Source organism: Scardinius erythrophthalmus (genome assembly GCF_964197995.2).
Source record: "Scardinius erythrophthalmus genome assembly, chromosome: 2".
In the NCBI taxonomy this organism is placed as follows: Eukaryota; Metazoa; Chordata; class Actinopteri; order Cypriniformes; family Leuciscidae; genus Scardinius; species Scardinius erythrophthalmus.
Genome location: NC_138222.1, coordinates 45194373 through 45216780, shown reverse-complemented (window position 1 = coordinate 45216780; position 22408 = coordinate 45194373). Strand labels below are relative to the sequence as shown.

General features: G+C 38.2%; 1 protein-coding gene across 2 annotated transcripts; it reads right to left on the bottom strand.

Moving 5' to 3' along the window:
- Positions 1-752: 752 nt before the first annotated feature.
- scube2 (signal peptide, CUB domain, EGF-like 2) lies at positions 753-22061 on the bottom strand. 2 transcript variants are annotated; one of them, XM_081359951.1, is made up of 23 exons: positions 21846-22038; positions 21359-21481; positions 20894-21019; positions 20517-20651; positions 18895-19020; positions 18676-18792; positions 17841-17930; positions 17153-17269; positions 13668-13790; positions 13150-13266; positions 12850-12972; positions 12420-12536; positions 12246-12335; positions 10836-10940; positions 10034-10195; positions 9588-9794; positions 5802-5972; positions 4488-4655; positions 2769-2930; positions 2454-2651; positions 2117-2269; positions 1953-2032; positions 753-1744 (listed from the first exon to the last, which is right to left on the bottom strand). In XM_081359951.1, the coding sequence occupies exons 1-23, from the start codon at positions 21931-21933 to the stop codon at positions 1598-1600; spliced, it is 3045 nt and encodes a 1014-aa protein (XP_081216077.1). In that variant the 5' UTR covers positions 21934-22038; the 3' UTR covers positions 753-1597. The 2 variants fall into 2 exon arrangements, with proteins under 2 accessions (XP_081216077.1, XP_081216078.1); XM_081359952.1 differs by lacking the exons at positions 10034-10195; positions 10836-10940; positions 12246-12335; positions 12420-12536 and having other exon boundaries at positions 21846-22061.
- Positions 22062-22408: the final 347 nt, after the last annotated feature.

Sequence of the window (22408 nt, the reverse complement as noted above, 5' to 3'; positions counted from 1 at the left end):
TCATAAAGCCAGAACCATTCAATGTAAACCTAATTTTAGAATGTTTTCATCTGATGTAAAATCTATTTTTTCTTCTTTTAAGAATGTGTCCAAACCTTTGAATTCAAAGGCTTCTAAAACATTTAACATTCTTGAATCTGTTGTAAGGTATCTGTTGTGATGATATACCATGATGATTTATGTTGCCCGTATATCTACATGTGATATTGTCCGTATCCCCCCTTATTAATTTTCAAGTATTGTTATATTTTTGATTTGCAATAAAAAAAAAAAAGTTGTCTGGTAGCTGCCACTGCCAGAGTTTGTGCCAGCCAGGTGCCACGGGAGTTTGTCGCTGTTTCTGCTGTTTACTCTGTAAAAACTACACTGTTTTGAAAGACTTGATGGTGCATTCACATCTTTCCATAAAACACTCATATCATCATGTTACGTTAGTCAGGTCAGGTGTTACCTGGATGACGCCTCTGTGATCATGTACCAAGGATAAAGGGGTCATGAATTGAGAGATCAAATGGCAAATATATATATTTTCTTTTTTTGTTTTTTCTTCAAACTGCTACAAAAGAAAAATAAATTAATCACTGATCCTGAAATATTATATTAGATATGATTAAAAACAATAATTAACAAAGTTAATCTAAGAGATCTAAGTCTGATCTTTCCAAGAACCCCTGAAGCGTGCAGCTGTGTGCCTCATTTGTATACCACTGATATAGGCTACTTCTGTGCATTTTAAACAACTTATATATTTTGAGTGTATTTCTTTATTTACATGTTAGATGTACAACCATAAAAATATAAACATTTAATTTACTCTGCACGTTATCAATGGGTAATCAATCCTACATCTAGAGCCTCTTAATCCAAAAATCAGTTTGGGTGATGGAATTATGAACAAAGTGAATGAAGAGGAAAAATTGATAACTGATGTATCAAATGACCATAATGTCTACTGAAAATATTGTGTATACGTGATGTTTCTAATTGGAGACAAATGAAGAATACATATATGAGATGTATGAAGAAGGCTACAATGCAAACAAAGAATACAATGCAGTAACATGAGAGCTGATGCTAATTTTTTTACATAATGTACAACACATTCAATCTCGCAAAAAAAAGAGACTTTAACTGCTTTAACTTCCACTACATCCTTAGTAGTGCTCTGAAGTTTCTAAATAAGCTGGTCAAACATTTTCACAAAAAAATGGCAAATTTTGTGAAATGACCTATAATATATAACAAGCAATCTAGTTGCTCTTCTTTTTTTATGACTAATTTCGGCTGTGATTAACATGTTTCGGTAACAGTCACTTCTGGGGGATGAAGGAATGAAACAGGAAGGAACTTTTGTGTGTTATAATTGTAGAAGGGCATTCACTGGAAAAACAGTTCATTTTCTTCAGGAGAAAAATGTTCCAATGACTTATTTTGGAAAGTTTCTCATGAGCTCTCTTCTCGTCAGGTCCAAGAAGTTGTCTTGAATCTCAAATATGCAGCCAGCCAAGAACATTCAGGAATATTTGTTCCAGGGCAGTCATTTCAAATTTGGCTGGAGCGCCAAATATTCATTCAGTAAAAGATTCTTTTACCAAATTCAGGGCCGTAGAAATCTCAAAACTTTGGAGCGGAGGAATCTGATAAATGATTTGGGAAACATTTCTCTAGACTCTTGTGCAGTGTAGTTGAAGAAGTTTTGTGGATGGGCCAGGACATCAAACAGAGCCTTCATTAGCTTCTTGTCCTGTAAAGGTAATTAGAAAACATAAATGAACTTTAAGCCAAATACAAAAGCATAGCATTTTCCCATCTTCCACATGGTGGCACTATTGCCTCTTTTTTGACTACATGGACCTGGAATGGCAAACCTCTTGATTATTATTTAAAATCAAGTTGTAATAAGAGACCTGTTAAACATAAAGTTGCTTGTTTAAATGAACCGTACACTATACCTTAAGAATTTCTTGATGATTCTCAGAGGCATATAATCTTCCATCCCTAACAATGTCTTCAATGAGCTCCTGGTAGTCCTCTAAGAAGCATATTAACACAGCATATAAATACTCAACATGAATACTTATCATACAATAAAAAATGCCAGTAATACAGTTCTCACCATCATACGTCACATAAGGCACTTGGAAGCCCTTTCCACTGTTTCCTTCGTTGGAGTGAAACTGGATCCAGAGTTTCTTTGAACGGGAGGTGAAAGCGATGGGTCGCTCGTACGTCTGGCACGTTTCATAAGTCGTCACTGAGTTGGGCAGAGCTGTGGGAACAGTAAAGAAACTTCTAAAGACCTCTGAAGTGGCTTATTCGAGCCCCAAGAGATGAAGGAGAGCCCTAATGAGCCCATCGATGCATCTCCTCCCCCCATTTCCTCACATGTGTATTCACAATCACCCTGCTGAGCCGATGCATTCAACACCAGATCACAGCCCTGCAACACTCACAGCTCTTTCGCATGACCAAATAGTCCCCACACTCGTCTTCAATGGGAAGGTAGATCTCGGGTACCACGACGAGGATTCTGCGCTTGGGGGGAGGGATGATGGTCCAGGTGCACTCGATGTTGGCCGGGTAGTTGCCGGGGTAGTTGGGGGATTCGATATAGCCGGTGTATTCTCCCAACTCTCCTCCACAGTGTCTGTCTGGCAACAACAAATCATACGACTTAGATGGGACTATAGAGAGAATGAATAAAAATAAATGTGTAATAGAAATAGGGAGGATTCATTAAAAGGATAACCTTTGTGAATTTTGCTTACTTTTGCACTGCATAATGTTTGTGGATCCGTCAAAATCAGTGGTAGTGTTTCCAGGGCAGGCAATGCAGTAGTTTTGGCCAAACTCCATCTGATAGGTTCCAATGGGGCAACGGATACAGCGGTGGGTGCTGGTATTGTAGTAATGCCCTGGGGAGCACTGAACTGTAAGGACAACATGGATTATTTTTCTGAAATCAGTATTTGTGTGGAATACTTCTTGAATGTGACACAACATCTGCAAAGAACATTACACAGTGTCCTAACAAGATGCGACGCCATGACACGACAAAAGGTATTCTGTGTTAATCAGAGTTTTTGTCCTAACCAGCCATGACAAATTCTATTTTAAAATCATACAAAGTACAGAAATGATCATCTCAGGCACTGTTTATGGACTTTATTTAATGTTCAAAATGACAAAAGAAGATCAGCACACAAAAAATAAGCCAAAAGCTCCCATGAATTTTTATTTTAAAGCCATGAACTTCTTTTGTCATTTTTTTAATATATATTTTTGAGCTACTTTTGGATCTGCAAGGAGTTTGTTCATTCATCTGGTTTGGACTGGTGTTTGGCGCAACGCTTTTCCGTTCTCTTTATTTAATGTTTAAAGCGTTTAATGTTAGTTTGAGTATCATTTTGTGTGACCTTTATAGCCATACTGAAAGCGACAATGGAAAATTCACCTCAGATCTGGAAAATAAATTAAAGGAAACAAGAATGTAACTCAATGTGAACAATCAAGTGTATTCTATGACATTGTTTCAGTCACTCAGTATGTTAAAATGGTGTAATATTTATGAACTATATAATGCACTTATTAATTTTGTTAAAAGAGCTGTGCGCTTGCAGAGAGACTCCACCGACATACTCTTCTGTTTGAATTTTGATTATTTTTGTTGTGTCTCATGGTCTCGTTGTGTCTGGTGTGGACAGACAATTTGCTTGTTGTTGGAATCTTATCGCATTGTGTCTGGTTAGGACACAGTGTTACAAAAGCAGGGTATTGCCTAAAAATGTACAAAGCCTAGTGTAGGTGTCCCTGCCTGACCAGTTAAAAAAGTGCCGCAAAGCCCACTAAAACCAGCCAACATACCAGTTTGGAGACCAGCTTAGGCTGGTTTACGCCTGCTTTTACGCCTGAAAAGTTACATCTCAGAATCAGTAAGAATTTCTTTTTTGAAAGAAATGAACTTTTTCTTCGGCAAGGATGCATGAAATTGATAAATTGTGAAAGTAAAAAAAAATTGGAAGAAATTTATAATTTATTTCAGCAAGGACACATTAAATTGATCAGTAAGGACATTCATAATGTTACAAAAGATTTCTATTTAAAATTTTGAAAAAATGTATGAGGTTTCCTCAAAAATATTAAGCAGCACAACTGTAATAAGAAATTTTAATTAGAAGAAGAAATGTTAATAAGAACAATAATAAGAAATGTTTCTTGAGCAGCAATTTCTGAAGGATCATGTGACACCGAAGACTGGAGTAATGATGCTGAAAATTCAGCTTTGATCACAATTACATTTTAAAATACATTAAAATAGAAAGCAGTTATTTATAATTGTTAGTTTACTGTATTCTTTTATTTTTAAATAATTGCAGCCTTGGTGAGCATAAGAGACTCCTTTAAAAATGTATTTTTTAATAATTACATTTGCCTGGTTTACATTAAACTGAGTAACTCAGAAGACATTAGGAATGAATTCTTCTCACCTTTGGTCTCACAATTCTGAAAGGACACAGCACCATCATATTTGGTTGTGAGGCTTCCTCCACATGGGAAACAGGATGTGCGGCCAACCTCAGGCTGATAGGTGCCTTGTGGGCAGGGCAGACATGGCACAAAGCCATCATGGGAGAACTGACCAGGACGGCACTGACCTAGGATCAGAAAAATGTTAAGAAAATGCCAGACAAACCAAGCTGAGCACTTTATCGCCTTCCAAAGAAAGCAAAGTACAATGATGTCATGCAAGTTCATTATCTAAGAAAGTGCAGGCCTCCCCTCATCCCTCCAGTGACCACAATAAATCGGCTGCCACTGAGAAGAACCCTAATAGCTCCTCCTGTTGTGTCTATGAGCAGAAAGCAGAAGATGGCATCTGAACCGCAAGCTGCCTTTGATGACTATGTTTGAGGAACAGAAACACGGTGGTTCCTTTTTTCTTTACACATTAGACTGATTTGGAATTCTTTGTTGGTGTGAATGAATCAGACATTTGAGGATTTGCAGGACTGCATGAGAGGGCCCCTCCCAACACACTCACAATCACAAAACTTAACTCAAGCTCAACAAACCATGAGCCTGTGAGATTGTTATCATTACAGGTAAGCTTCCTGCCAACTGCATAAACAAAAAACAGGACGTGATTCATACTCTCCCTTTTCAACCTTAAAAATCTTTACCAATCTGTATATGACATCTCTGAGGATAAATACCAGGATGAAAAGTGGTACATCTTATACAATGATGATGAAAATAAATAAGCAAATAAATATTTTAACATTTCAATATTATTTTTCTAATATAGACTGTGCCTGTGATTGACATAAATCCTCCATTTTTATGATAATCTCTGGTCTAATGACCTGTTTGCGTCATTTCTGACTGCTTAATACGACTTAATATGCAGGAGGGCCTCTACAAGGTCAAATGCCATGCATAGGTAAAATAACATGAATTAACAATAAACATTAACAAACATTAATAAATACTACAACAAATGTGTTGCTCATTATTAGTTAGTTAGTTAGTTAGTTAATACATAACTAACATTAACTAATGAGACCTTTTTGTAAAGTGTTACCAAGTACCAGTACATGAATGATAACACACAGCTGCCATATTTCTCTTTTAAGTTACATATTGATTGATTTAACTGATATATTTATAGCTGACAAACGTCAATTCTTGCTGCGTTGCTGTATTACTTGTTAAAACCAATAAACAGATTCTCAATGGAAATGTGTAATATCAGTAAGACTACAGACTTGTTTGTTCATGAGCAAGTCTCTGTGAAGTCTCACCTCCACACTCCGAGATATTGCGTGCTCCTGCGGATCTTGGGATTCCCCTGCCCTCGGGTCCTGGGCACACGTCGCATGACACCTGCCCCTCTTCATCTTGGTATGTCCCAGGGGGGCAAAGAAAACACCTCCCTTGCTCTCCATCATAGTATGTGCCAACAGCACATTTGACTAGCACAGAGAAAACTCAGAAATTAGATGAAACAGAGACTAAACCTGGAACACAAAAGAGGGCCTCACGTCAAGCAGCTAAAGAAGCACTGCAAATCGACCTGATGCAGCTATGCCAAAAATTCAAACAAATAAGAGAACTGAGCCTTTCCACAGCTGCATGATCCCCCACATCAAACGGCCCCCACACGCATACACAATCCCTCCTCACCTTACTGAACATGCTCAAAGGGAATATTACCTCGCATAAACCTATGATGTCTGATTAAAGAGAGCGGAACAAAGTCTTTTTAATGTTCACTTTATAAACTGCTCTGATTTATAGCGATGGTTTCAAAAGTGTTTTGCACACACTTAGCCTTAAAATAAGCCACTCACTGGTACAGTTCAGTCCTTTAACCAAGTAAGTATGGCAATTCAGAAATGTTCCTTTCATCTCAGTGTCTCCATGCAAACATTCAACTGACAGTGTTCGGGAGAATTTAGACAAACCTCTTACTCCTGAGATTTTATGGTAATGATGCCCAGTTCCACAAAGGTTGAACAGCATGCCAATTATGTGTGCCTCAGCAAATTGCCCGATTTTCCAAGAGAAGAAGAAAATGTAATTCTCTCAAGAGCAGTTCATTTTTTTCCTCTCTTTTGTTAATCCTGAATGACCATGAGGAGCCACCGTCACATTGTCCCGGCTTTTATTTGACAGAGCGACGGAGTAAGAGAGAGGAGAGGAAGAGTTGAGAGATGGAGAGAAAGAGAGAGAGAGAGAGAGAGAAAAAAACCTTTAAGCCTTTCAAATGCAAAGCGATGATTCTATTGAATCCTCGAATTGATGGTTCCAAAGAGGTTTAAAGGACCTTTCACCTCTATTCAAGTCCCCCGGCTTTTGCCCATTTGATGACATAGGCAAACACTATGGTATCACAGTGGTAAGGAGCTGAACCCAATAAAAGAGGTCAGGATTGTGAATCCCCCCATTCAGAGGAGTCCAATCGCTCCTTGCGCCTATGAGGCAGGGGCCCAAACAGCTGATGCTAATTGATTCCCATGGTGTCGCTGAAGTCAATTCTCTTGAGCCGCTCACTGGCTGGGGTCGCACAGAGTGGCCCTGGCTAAGGAGGAATTTGGCACTTAAACTGCTTGCTTTAATAAACAGCCCCCCTCCACACACACACCACAAAAACAAACAAGCAAACAATAACTTAGAACATTTAAGGACAGGAGAGGAAAGCGGCAGCTGAGTGGGCAAACTTATGCAAACGCCTCCTTATGCGACCGTTTAGCTTTGCTGTTCATCTTGAGTTCACCATTGTGTGTTTTAGTAATGTCTAACTAATGGATTACATGTCCAAACCCTTTCAAATGTATGTGTGCTTATATACATGTATGCCTTTAAATATATGTGTGTTTTAAGCGAATTAGCCTTATAATACAAGCTATTTTGAACAATGTTTTTGTCCATGCAGTGAAAGTCAATGGGGTCCAAAAATGAGGGGGGGAGCTTTATATTTTAAAATATCTTCCTTTTTATTCCACAGAAGAAAGAAAGTCATAATTATATTAGAAAGTCATATTTTAATTATTGGGTGAACTATCCCTTTAATTAGGAAGAATACGTTCTCTTCACTCTTCAGGGTTTAGAAAGCAAATGTAGGTCTGCAAAGCGGTGAAGAAGTGTTGAAGCACAGACTTTCCACCCTCACTCCAGGAGCTTGAACAAGCCCCACTGGGATTTACAATGGAGTGGGCAAACTGAAAAGGCTAAACTACACTTAGTGAAGCGAGCCAGTGGGGGAGGCCAGAACAGGGAGGAAAAAATATAGCCCTTTTAGAGCTCGATTTAAGCTGGCACTTGGACACTGCATGTCTGTGTACCTTAATTGTATGCCTGTTTTCCTGAAAATAGCAAAACTTACAATCCCATATTCAGCGTGGATTCAATTAATTACTTATTGGCAAGCGCGTACATTTCAATTGGCATTGCTTTCGAAACGTTAAATGAGTTGTAGACGTGTAGCTTGGATCCTTAAAATGGTGCAATCCGACTTAGGTGAGTGGTTTTTATTTCTTTTAGTTGGACTTGTGGGACTTGTGATTTGTAAAACGATGAGGGGGGAGCTGGTCAATGGTCATCAATTTTCTCACTTCACTCCTCTACATTACCATTCACCAGTGGAGAATTAACCCACTCCAGTTATAATGGACCAAACAATCAAAACCACTGCACTCCCTAAACTCCCTAAACTACTTTAAAATAGACAGGTAGAGAGAGACAGAAGTTATGTGGACAGTTACTAACGTTCAAAAGGGATGGGGTCTGTAAGAATTTTTTATGTTTTTGAAAGAAGGTCACCCAAACTGCATATCTTTCTGACTATGCTATGTTAGCCACTTGACAAAATAGTGTTGTCTCTGGAACAAACATAAAAATAAATCAAGAAAACAAGAGATTCAAACAATCAGACTAACCATGTTGAAATATACAACAATGATCAGTTTTCTGATGATAAAGGTATCTAAACAGTTGCTCACCTGTCAAATAAAACACATAATATATTAAAGTGTCTTTGGTGTTTACACGGTTTCTACGGAAGTAAAACCAGAAATCGAGGGTAACGTAGATATGACGCCATTGAGAGGAGACGCAATGACACGGGCAGTTACACTGATTAAATTTACACTTGATTTCTCTGGATTTAAAAGTTGGAAACATTTGGGATAATATAAGTAAACACGTCAAATTCTGAATAAACTTCCTTGCTGAATAAAAGTACATTTTAAAAAATCTTACTGACCCAAACTTTTATACCCCAATAACTTGAAATCATTTAAGATCATATCACAAGATCATATAAAGATCTTATGACTATTAAGTCTCTAAAGCTATGAAAGAGTAGGCAATAACAGACTGTTATAAAGAAGTCTTTGAAAAAGCTGAGAGCCTTTGGTTGTCTGCACTACTGCTGAAACTGAGCCTGTAAAAGATAATGGACTTTTCCACCATAAAAGAAGACAAACAACCTCAGCAATACTGTCCCCTTAAAAAGACATCTTTGAAAGGGCCTTATGTCAAAGACAATGAAGGCAGTAAGATAATGTTCAACACAATGAGTCCTCCAGACAAAGAGTTTGCTATTCCTCACATACAGACCCTTTGAGATGTTTATTCTAGAGGCTGAAGAAAATGGATGCCAAGTGGAACATATACTGTACCGAGCTGATCTGAAGTACGCCTGCCACAACCTTCACAACATGTAGTCGACTTGGAACAGCATTCAGCTGTAAGAGCCAACAGCAGCCTTCTGTTTCCCAGTCTTGCCTCTTTAATAAAGCTCATGCCAACTCTCTCGCACCATACGTATTATACTACATAACACCTAATACATTTATATTAGTTATCTGGCCTGTAATCCACTTCTACAATATAACAGTTGAAACACTATTTGAAATAATGTCAGATTTAACTGATTCATTCCAACAAGACATAAACAGTGACCTGGAGCACAACCAATATGTAAAGTGAATAATATAATACATATCAGAATCTTAACAAATATTTTGTGTCCTCAAGCAATTGTAAGTTGCCAATAAGCATATATATTTGAACTGTCCACTAACCACATTTCTTGTCCAGCAGAATCTGCCCGGTGCCGCAGTGATCTGGTGGGTCAGCTGGTCGGACCAGTTTCTTGGCCAGCTCGTACTCCGACCCAGCAAAGTGCAGGTGAAACTGCTCCCGGTTAATGGACTTTCGAAGAGTGCGGATAGTCTTCCTAAGCCGCTTCTCAGAGCGCCGCCGAACACATGCCAGGTCACAGCCCTCTGCTGAGAGAAACATTGGATACCATATCTTGTCCACAACATAGAGTGCACACAAACGCCCATATGAGCTCATTGTCCACTATTTAATACAGAACCCACTTCCATCTTAAACCAGGAGATACTTTCACCTGTTGGCTTGTTTTAGTAACAGTGACAGGAGCAAGAAGAGGGTGAGATGCGAGCAGGCAGTGAGAGGCCTAAGGTTTCTACTGAAACATACACATGCAGTGCACGAAACCAACCTGTTACCTCCTCCAGGTTCACATCCAGCTCAAACTGGGCAGTAATGGAGGATCCTTCCTCCTCACCAGCCTTCCGCCCATGGCGACTACGTTGCTGTCTGCTTGAAGAGGCACAGTGCAGGCTAACAAAGCTGAACTGGACATTCTCGGTGGCTCTTTTATCTGAGTAAATAGATTTTAAAGACTTAATGGATTTAGTGGATCCAAAATGTAAAAGCACTTAGCTCTGGTTTTCTTTTGTTATAAAAATCGAAATATTTATTTTCCTTTTGCTTCGCTTCTCAGTATGGATAACAGTGCAGAAAGAATCAAACAAGAGTGGATGAGGGGGAAAAAAACTATTTTAAGTTCTGGTCTTTCACTGAAGGGGAGTCTTTCAGACTCTCAGACCCTGAGTCTGATCAGGAGGTCAGTGTGATTGATGGTCTGGGTAAGACTCTATTGAAAGGCATGCCATGGCTAATTTCATTTAGCTCTTTCGAACACTGCTGGACAATGAATACCAGCAAGACTAGATTCTAGCTTGAACTTTCCCCTCACATCCACCGAATGACACTGACCAGTATCAAATCGTTTTTTCCATTTATAAATTGTAAAATATATAGTATGAATATAAAATAATAATATAAAAACATTTCAGTGTCTGGCTTGCTGCATCACTCACTTACTTTTTATTTCCACTTAGTCTACTTAGAGAGGAAATAAAAATAAAGTGACAGATGCAGTCATGTCACAGTGTTTCATTTATAGGGAGGCTTTAGACTTCGGCTTAATGCCTGTGCAAACGCTACGTGGCCAGTACCTGACAGGGTGGTTTTGAAGGTCTGTGCAAGATTTTCCTGACTCCGCTTCAGATTGCATTTCCCCTGTCCAGATTTAAATGTAGCAATGGTTTTGATTCCCGAACCTGTAACAGGAAAGATCACTGTGACTTTTACACATGGCACATTCATCATTTGGGAACAGTGTTGTTATTAGGCCCTTTTCATCACTCATATAGTCTTCACTGGTATATTTCTGGTAAATTACCGTTAAATTACAGTTAATAGATCATTTGTGAACAGGACCTTTTCGAAAATACTGTTGAATCAGTTTTGGCAATTTCCCAGTATGAGAAGTATTACCAGTAAATCACTGGTATGATGCTGTGCGAGAACAAAGAATGAAGATTACCGGTGTGAGCATATACGAGGTCTGAACAAGTTTACTTTGGGTCAGTCATAAAGCTCTGTTGTGCTGTTTATGATAATTACTTTTAATTGTTTTTCCTTGTAAACATGTTCTGCATATACTATTATATACATATAAGTCATTTTAATTTATAAAGCACATTTACACACAGCGCAAAACTGACCAAAGTGCTGTACAATGAATAACTAAAAAGACAAGTAAAAAATAAAAACACATAGAATCAATAATCATAATTATATAAAACACGAATAAAAAGAAAACCTTCAATATATACTATAATAACTGCTGTACTATAGGAATTATTATAGGCCTCGTATTCTGTGTATGACTTGTCGTGTCCTTACACCTGTCACTCGGAAGTAAAAAAAACAACAACGGTATTTTAGTACTGATGTGTATCTTACTGGCAAAAAGACTGTTGTTTCTGTGTACCGCACATTTGTGTATTTACTGGAAAAGTCATCCAGGTAATTTTACGGTAATTTACCAGGACTGCTGTGTACAAGGGGCTATCGTTAACTAAAGCTAAAACGAAAACTATTAAAATAATAAATATTATACTATTAAATATTATATGAAAACCTTGGCAACTAACTGTAATAAAATAAGTTAAAGCTGAAGAACTAAAATGAATAAATTACTATAAATAAATGTCAAGCTAAATAGAAATGGAAAAACTGTAGCTTTTAAAATAAATATTAAAAATAAAATTACAATTAAAATATTGGGGGGAAAAAACAAAAAAATCGACAAAAGATGATTACAAAATGAATACGTTTTTTTATTTTTTAGATTAGATTAGACAAATGAAACTGAAAATATAAAATAAAAGCTAATTCAAAATATTAACAATACTCACAATGCTATATATTATGCTGTATATAAATCATGCCAAAACAACACTAATATATTATTCTAAATTCATATAATAATAATCACTCTGTTAAGTGTGAATACTTTATCTTTTAAACAATAACATAAAGAATTAAGCTGAAGACATTTGGAAGAGTTCAAACCCTACCTGGGCAATATGACCCGTTCCTGTTCCATTGTCCTCCTATGTGGCACGGCAGGGGCATGCCACAGGTCACCGTGTATGAATCTTCAGCTCCTACATGTGAAGGTGAAAGGTGTCAGAGAAACTCCACGCAAACTCCACAAAGATCTCAACAAATCTCCATGTTGGAATACTTACCACTGCTGATATGAACCTGCGACTGGCAGGTCAGGTAGCAGAGCTCACCCCCTCCCTGCTTACTGCAGTTGAGAGTGGGCCTGGCAGGTGGCGGCACTAGTGGAGAGTCCTCTGCTTCTGAATGTGAAAATCACAATGCTTAAAAGTGGAGATATGGTATGCATGCTGAGAAGGGAGGTGGACGGAATGCGTTAGAGAGAAAGATCAGAAAGCTCAACAATGCAGTACATTCAAGATGAGAAAATGAATGTACAAGGGCACATTTGAGATTTGAGTTTGGTCAGCAATAGCATAGACAGAAAGAGCCAGATAGAGAAACTCAAAAGTATCTCCTGCTTTTAACTCCCAGAGATGAAGAACTGATTTCCATCTAAGCCGACACCATCAGATATAGAATCCCAGCATTCAGAATCACTCAGGCTCATCTTACCGATACAGTCTTTCTTGTTCCAGTGCAGCTTGTAACCAGCATGACAGTGGCACTCAAAGCTTCCCATGGTGTTCTCACAGGTGTGCTCACATCCTCCATTGTTCAAACTACACTCGTTTATGTCTGAGAATGGAGGAATCAACAAACACAACAGATTTCTATTAAGACGGTTTCAGGTAAACAGTTCTTATAGTTGCACTTCCACTGTAATATTTCCGTGGGATTCGCCAAAAATCAATAAAACTTTATCATGAACCTTTGATTTTTTTTATTTTTTTTTATAGCTGTTTGAATTCTCACCTCCACAATGGGCAAGCCCATAGAGAGTGTAGCCCTTGTTGCAAACACACTGGAAGCTACCAGGTGAATTTACACAAGTGTGGTCGCACGTCCTCTCAAAAAAGCACTCGTCGATATCTGTAATCAAGCCAGAATTCACTTAAATGGCAAATTACACAGCATCTAAATCAAGCACACTCTCATTTCCTGTTCAAAGGCTCAATATTCACTTTGAAAGAAATCAGTCAAGGCTCTTTTATTAATAACAGGGAGAAGTACTTTATTTAGAACAATTGTATCAAGGACAGGGAGTTGTCTGTGTGCTTAAACGAAATGTATTCTTTTAGAGTTGAGTGTTATACTCTTAGTGTCTGCGTTAAGGATCTTCAAAGGAATCTTGCAAGTCGATACTGGCACCCTTCAAGAGACTCCCACCCTGTCTTATCTCCGAGCCGAGTTACAAACACAGATACTAACACCAACCCCCACGCTGCTTCTCTATGTTCTGTTGGACCCATAGCAAAAGAAAAGTGTCCTACCCTGGCATGAACGCTCGTCCGTCAGCAGCTTGAAGCCCTTTCGACAGCTACATTCAAAGCTGCCAATGGTGTTCCTGCAGTAGTGGTCACAGCCGCCGTTATGAAGTTCACACTCATCAATGTCTGAGAGACAGAGAAGGACCAAATCACACTGCAGAACATAGATGGACTGATCAGCTATAGGGTGAATCTAACAAAACCAGTCAAAAGTATTATCTGTGACATTATCACCCCACAAAAAATGAGATAGTGCTTAAATTGAATATAATATAATATAATATAATATAATATAATATAATATAATATAATATAATATAATATAATATAATATAATATAATATAATATAATATAATACAATACAATATAATATAATATAATATAATATAATATAATATAATCATCTCATTTCGTGCTCAAATCTCCTTTGGTGTTCCGCAGGGCTCTATTTTAGGTCCTCTTCTGTTTGCCTTGCCTCCACTTGGTCGTTATTCATAAACAACTTATTGTATAATTTCTATGATGATGACACTCAGCTTTATCTTCCAATTAAATTTAACAACTGTTCTCTGTCTAATCTGTTTGCCTGTCTTCAATTCATTAAATGCTGGATGGACACAAATTTTTTACAGTTAAATAGGGATAATTTTTGCTAATCAGCTTGGTCCCCTCTCTTCTAATGTGTGCTACTGTGTTACCAACTGTGCTACCTTGGTGTTATTTTGGATCCCACACTGTCGTTTGATAAGCAGATCAGTGCTGTGGTGAAAAGTAGCTTCTTCCAGTTAAAATCAATTGCTAGAATCAAGAAGATGCTTTCTAAGGACCTAGAAACTGTAATTCATGTTTTTAGCACATCAAGGTTAGATTACTGTAATTCACTTTATTTGGGTTTGCCTAAATCATCTTTGGAACGACTGTAATTGGTGCAAAATGCAGCAGCCAGATTACTGACTGGCACCAGAAAACGTGCACATATTACTCCTGTACTTGCCTCTCTACACTGGCTATCGGTCAAGTTCCGTGTTGATTTTAAAATGTTGCTCTTTGTTTTTAAAGCTCTACATGGATGTGCTCCCCAGTATATTTGTAATCTATGTTTTGTAAAACTAAAGGCGACCAGGCATTTTCTGTGGCTGTCCAAGGATCTGGAATAGTCTTCCCTATCACATAAGATCTTCCCCTTCTATTTCTATGTTTAAATCCTCTTTGAAGACTTATTTTTATTATTTCTTTTAATTCTGTTTGAGGGTGTAACATAATAAAATACAATATAATCAGAAATACTATGAAATATTATAAAAATTTAAACTAACTATTCTATTTAATCTCTAAAGATAATTTACATCTGTCAAGGCAAGGCTGAATTTTCAGCAGCCCTTACTTCAGGCTTCAGCATTATGATTTGGTGCTCAAGTAACATTTCTTATTATTATCAGTGGTGAAAGCAGTTTAATATTTTTGCGGAAATCATAAAACATTTACATAAATAAATATAAGCAGGATGCATAAATAAATATTCCTTTCATCATCTATATATTACTTCAATCATTGTAATATGTTGATTTGGTGTTAACATTTGATGACATTTTATATTATAATGAATGAAAACAGTGCTGCTTAATATTTTTGTGTAAACTTTGATTTATTTTCATGATTCTATGATCAATAGAAACTTCAAAAAACATCCTTTATATGTGTAACGATCACCAGTGAGAGTGCCCGGGATTACCATTAGAGGACACTCCAACCCTGACAATCACCACACATCCACAGACTCCATTCCCCATAATCCTTTGCCCAGACCATCATCCATTATCACATTCACCTGTGTCTCATTACCTTGTTTAGCTCACCCCATATAAGCCTGGTTTCTCATTCATTCTCTGCAAAGTCTTGTTTAGTGTTTGTACTGCAATTCTGAGCGTGTTTGTATCTTATTCCCGTGTCCTGGTTAACAGTGATGGGAATAACGGCGTTATAAATAAACGGCGTTACTAACGGCGTTATTTTTGTCAGTAACGAGTAATCAAACTAATTACTGTTTCCTCCGTTACAACGCCGTTGCCGTTACTGTCAATAAAAATGCGGCGTTACTATAATTGAGCTCACTGAAGCGGTTTTCATCCGAGTAGGCTCTCTCTAAGCCAGCGCGCTCGACAGTGCGCGAGAGAGACTGAGTGTGTCCACGTGCTCGACAGTGCGAGAGAGAGACCGTTATCCGAGAAAGCGCTCGACAGTGCGCGAGAGAGACCGAGTGTGTCCGAGAAAGCGCTCGACAGTGCGCGAGAGAGACCGAGTGTGTCTGAGAAAGCGCTCGACAGTGCGCGAGAGAGACCGAGTGTGCCCGAGAAAGCGCTCGACAGTGCGCGAGAGAGACCGAGTGTGTCCGAGAACGCGCTCGACAGTGCGCGACAGAGACCGAATGTGTCCGAACAACGAGCATAAATACTTGAATACTTTACTTTATAAATAAATTACACATTTCAGCATTAGAATAATCTCTGTAGCATATTGGTATCATATGCAATGTTTTAATTAGTTTATATAGCCTAACATAAACTCCAAAATAACCTGCAGGGAACGTTCAAACATGGCTATTTGTTTGACCGGTTGTTAACACGACTAGAATTTGGCTAACCTCTGATGATGACGTTCTCTGTAGGTTATAAAAATAAAGCCCCAAAAGATTATATTTTATTATTATTATTTATGTTGGTACATTGTTCAGTATTATATTGAGAGCACTTTTTGTTAAACTTAATATTGTGAGGAAGAAAATACTTATAGGCAATACAGTCTACCAGTTGTAAAGGTGTGGGAGTTTTATCATTTTAATGATATGCACTAGTGTATGTGTAAGAAGGCTATATTTTCTATGACAATTTATTTATTTTTGTTACATTTCTTAAGAAGCATGTTCTATTTAGTGTCTATTTAATTCATTTAACATTTCATATTGGGGTATCCAAGAAATTTCTTATATTTACACTTTTTTTTTTTTTTTAAAGTAACGCAATAGTTACTTTACCCGGTAATTAGTTACTTTTCTAATGATGTAATTCAGTTACTAACGCAGTTACTTTTTGTGAGAAGTAACTAGTAACTATAACTAATTACTTTTTTTAAGTAACTTGCCCAACACTGCTGGTTAACTTGATTCTCTGCCTGTTTCCTTGGATTTCTTCTTTGCCTCAGCCCTTATCTGTTATTGTTTGGATTGCTTGTTTGTGTATGACCCTTGCCTGGATTTGGATTACGTCTTTGGATTATCCTCTGTTCAATAAATACTGCATTTGGATCCTCAATCTTTGTGTCTCAGAGCAGTACGTAACAATATGAAATAGGAAGTTTATAAATGTATTTCTGTCACTTTTGAACAATTCAATGTGACCTTTTAAAAACAATGGGACTGTTGTGAGATTCAGCCTAAAGCAACTAAAATATGTGTGTAAAAGAAAATCATGTGAAAAATGTTGATTCAGACCTTTGCAGGATTTGACGTCAGGTTGGAGAGTAAATCCCACTGGGCAGCTGCAGCGAACACCTGTGGATGTGTCCTTACAGGTGCTGTCACAGCCTCCGTTATTCACCGCACATGTCTCTGAAGAGCAAATGAAAGAGGGACGCAACAAGTTACAAAGGGCAGGACTGAGAATTAAATCCTTAGATTGATCAGAGACGTAAATCTGTCATTGCAAGATCAATCAGTTCATTAATATTTAAACAGTCTGTGCAATACTATATCATACTCCACAGATGTAGAAGGCCAAGGACAGAGAGGCCATATGCAGTGCGTTGTGTAAATATGAGCTGGCAGAGACAAATACAACACTCAGCACTGTACGATAAACATCCCCAGTCCCTGTCTCTCTCTGCATGAGAGAAAAACATGTGAAATGTACCACTCTATCACCAGTACATATTTTACAAGAGAGAAATCAGAGGTGGTGAAGTGTGGGTCCCCAGTCATTTCACAGTTTACCTAAAAGACTGTGGAATGCTCAGCCTGGCCGGGCTATACACTTCTAAATGTATGCACTATAGGTTAACACACAATACTTCTCGCTTTTCTCTAAAAGCACGGACATATTTAACCCCATGTCTCTGGATGAAACTGCACACTTTAAATTGATTTGATGGATAGGTATGGATTGTTGGAGGTAGAATTTTACCCATGAGCAGTCGACGCTTGACTCGTTTGTCCACCTCGGCCAAGGACGTGGCATTGTGATCAGGGGTGGTGGGGGCCGTTTCATCCCTTTCTGAAAAAGACGGAAGTTGAGAACAATATTGTCTATAGACTGTTAAAAAGTTACAGTGCCAGGTAACCTTAAAAAAAGCTTTCTAGAAATTAATCAACCTACACCAATAAAAGTTTCTGATTGCCAGGTCTGGAAGAAATATGTAGCAGCTGCATAGTTTCTCTTTTTATGATGCTACCTACATATAATCAATATTCTACACATAAGGGCATTAATCATTTTATAAACAATTCCATATATAAAAAAAAAAAACGTTGAAAATACACGAATCAGCCAATAGTTTTCCACTCTGGGATCACACAATCACCCAGTGCAATCTAACCAAAATAGCAACCACACTGATAAGCACACCTTTTAATAAACCAAAAACATCTATAACAGCAACCAATCCCAGGCAGAGAGACCTCCGTGACTTCTTGACTCTGTCATAACCATTGTGGCGTTGTGTTGTAGTGTTTGCAGATAAATACAGATAGTCATGTTCAAAATCATGGACAAGGCCGACAGAATGGAGAGACAGAGAGACAACGATAACTGCAGACCCCACACACACAGCCCGCAGGCTCCAGCTGTACTTCCTCATTATCAGATAAAGCGTGTGTTTGTGTCTGAATGAGAGATCTCTATCGCCACCTTTGCACACAAGTGAATCAAATATGGATCAGCTTAAAATACTTGCCAAGAGATCATCGTAAATTCTAGCTGGAGAAGTGGGTTGGGACTAAAGCTAGTAAAGCAGCCTTACCTACACAGGTTCTGCCATCTGCGTGCAGCGTGTACCTGACGTGACACCTGCAGATGGGCCCCTGCTCTGTGTCTTCACAGATGTGCTGGCAGCCCCCGTTGCCATGGTTACAGGTCACTATGCAACAGAACACAAATAGCGTCACATCAACAGCTCCAGTGAGTCGTCCTGTGGTATTTCTCAGCTCAGCGGTGGGTCAGAAATGTGAGTCACACGTACGGATGCAGCCCCGCTGGTTCTTGGCCAGTTCAAAGCCCGGCCGGCACTCACAGGCGACGCCACCTTTGGGTGTTTCCTTACAGATGTGAGCACAGCCGTGTTCCTTATTCATGCAGCTCATGCCTTCTGTGAAGAAGAGATACAGTCAAAGAGCCTGCAACACTTATTTTTTGATATTTTAGAGAAATATTCTGGGATAAATTCAAATTAAGCTCGGTGGCGTTCTGTCGATTACCGCAGAATATAATTTTGACTCAACTTTCAGTCAGTATTGGCATATTGACTGGATATTTCACCCCAAGATGAAAATTCTGTCATCATTTACTCACCCTCACGTTGTTCCAAACCTGTATGACTTTCTTTCTTCTGCAGAACACAAAAGAAGATATTTTGAAGAACACTGGTAACCAAACTCTTTTGGCAACCATTGACTTCCATAGTATGGACAAAAACAAAACAAAAAGACATTTCTCAAAATATCTTCTTTTATGAAAGAAAGAAAGTCATAGAGGTTTGGAAAGACATGAGGGTGAGTAAATGATAGTTATTATTTTATTTTTGGGTAACCGATCCCTTTATCATCAAATCACTGCTCTATTTGCTTTACTGAAACAAATATAATACATAATAAAATAATTTGATTTTGCCAGCTGTAAAACCAACTGAAACCGTAGGCAGATGAAATAAATAAATAAATAATTATATATAAATATATAAAATCAAAAGAGCATAATATAAAATTTAAGGCCAAATTTATTTATGTAACGAACTATACATTCCTAATTAAATGAATAGCTACAGTACATTAGTTAATCTTTACATTCCTAATCAGTATACGAGAGGAAATAATTATTATTATATTTAACATTACCTGTTGTTAAAACTCTCATCAAATTCAACGACATTTAATGCCACTCAACCTGACCTGACATCAATAGCAGGTCTATGGGTCAGTGTAGAGGGCCTTTCCTCCCATTCACTCTGCAGCTCAGTGGATGTGCCGACAGGATTTAGCAAGTTTACCCAGAGAAAGCAAATGGGGTGGAAAGCCTTGCAAACCTTAGCTCAATTTACTGAGGGGAAAACAATACTCGCCGCTGAGAAGCTACAGACACATAAAAAGGTTTTTTTTTATTCTCATCTATGACACAGGCCACAAAGCCCTGAGTGTTGCAGTTATTAACTTGTTTTGTTCCTCTGAACATGGGGCTCCCTTTCCCACAGCATGGGCCCTTTGGAACTGAACCGCTGTAGATAATGCCCCGGAGAGGGAACCCAACTTAAAAGCTGTCAATCGCCATTGTGCTGTCAATCATGATCTTATGTGAGAACATTTAGAAATTAGGTTGGCTTTCCTCTGCATTTACCCCTTACTTAGTGCACTGACATCTCTGCAAATACACACGCCACTAAACAACACAAGCCTCTCATGATGCACTTTTGACATCCAAGTTCTGACATCCGAAATGTCCATCAGACTGAGATTTTCACCTGACCTTTTTTGAATCGCGTTCACATCACATATAGAGAAGATAAATACAGATGAATTCACTCTGATACCTTGATTGTTCAATATGATAGTAGACTGAGGCATTAAAGGTTTGTTAAAAGCAGCGGCTCACCCACGGAGCGATGGATGCATGTGTGTTGATTGTCACTCAGGAAAAAGCCTTCCTTGCAGCGGCACTCATAGCTTCCCATGGTGTTGACACATACATGCTGACAGCCACCATTGTTGAAGACACATTCATCCACATCTAGAGACAGAGCATGTTAAAGGATCACAAAACACCACGTTTCCAAATAATACCTCAATAACTTTGGAAAAGTCAATTGGTCAAAGTCATAAGACTGGGTTATGTGGATATTGCAATTAGCCCTACAGTGGAAATATGCTGTCTGTTCCAAAACACTTGTAGTATGTAGTGAGAATAACTCATCCCATGCGATCATTAACCTTTACCCCGCCCTCGCACATGTATATGTGATTTCTACTTACCGAGACAGTTGTGTCCATCATGTGCCAAATGAAACCCATCAAGGCAAGTACAGCGGTAATTGCCGGGTATGTTGTTACATTCGTGTACACAGCCACCATTGTATTCCAGATCACATTCATCAATGTCTAGGAAATGGAACAGAAATCAAGGCTGACCAGTGTTTGCAATTTCAGGGGCACTGCCCTTCCGATACAACTTTTAAAATTTCGAAAAAGCAATTTGAAAGAAAGGAAACATGAACGTCCTCCTTTAAATTAAAAGACAACACAGTTGCATACTCAATTCGTAACGTGTAATAAAAAAAAAAAGATAAAAAAATCAACATTACTCCAAAAACAAAACTATTTAAATACTCAGTTGCATTCTGTGTGTACAGTATATGAACAATAATTAAAAAAGTGAGGTTTTCTAGATTCCAGGTCTAGTTCACTGTCTGTTAAACTGAAGAGAAAGGGAGCTGTTACCTTCACAGTGTTTCCCGTCCCCTTTAAAGCCTGTTTTACAAGTGCACTTGTATGAAGTTGGGGTATTTTGACAAATAGCATCAATGTGACAGGCATCGCTTCCCTCTGCACATTGATCTGAATCTGTGTATCACAAATGTAACATGAGACTCTACAGTAAACATTGCTCACTTATTACATTGTTATATTAATGTTTCCTTAGCAGTGTGATAATGAACTGCTAAAGTTTAATCATTTGTGGAGTTGCTTCTAAATAAACTTCTGACTGCAGTGGTTACAGTCACATGTGTAAAACACATCATGTAAAGTGTTACGCAAAAAAATTTAAAAATTAAATGAAATGTCAGAAAAACCATTAGGCTAACACATATTCTAAAATGTGTGTTTTAGTGCTGAAGTAAAAGTAAAGAAACAGGGTATCAAAACAAGGGGAGGTAAACAAGTTGCGTGTTTACAGCATCGCGTGTAAGAAAGTGAAGACTCTTACCAGTGTTGTGAAGAAGTGCGGCGCTTTGGCGAGTATTTAACAAGAGCATAAACAAACAGAGGAGCCGTGCAGTCCAAACAGCTCCCATGGTGATCAGTTCAGAGTTTAGAGTCGAACTCAGTAACACGCATTTACTCAAACACGAGTATCCCACTCATTTTCATCCGCACTTTGTCAGTGGCTTCGCGCTTGTGAGCGCTTCAACAGAAGATGTGTGCAAGAGAGTGAGCGCGCGCCCGTGTGCGTGTGTGTGTGTGTGTGTGTGTGTGTGTGAAAAAGGGCCTTTTCTGTCTCTCTCCGTGATTCTGTGTCGGGGGATGGGGTGTAAGCGCATTCACACAGAAGTGTTTCTTTTATTGATCTCCCATGTGATCTCCAAATTTTATTGAAGAGCCCATGTGAATTGCATCGATTTTAATTTCACAGAATAAAAAAGGACAAAGAAAAAGTGGTATAGAATTTTGTTTTATATAAACTCAAGATTAGGCTAGCATATTACATTACAATATAGTTATTTATAGTGTTAACATTTTAAAATAGCACAGTTTCATATACTATGATTG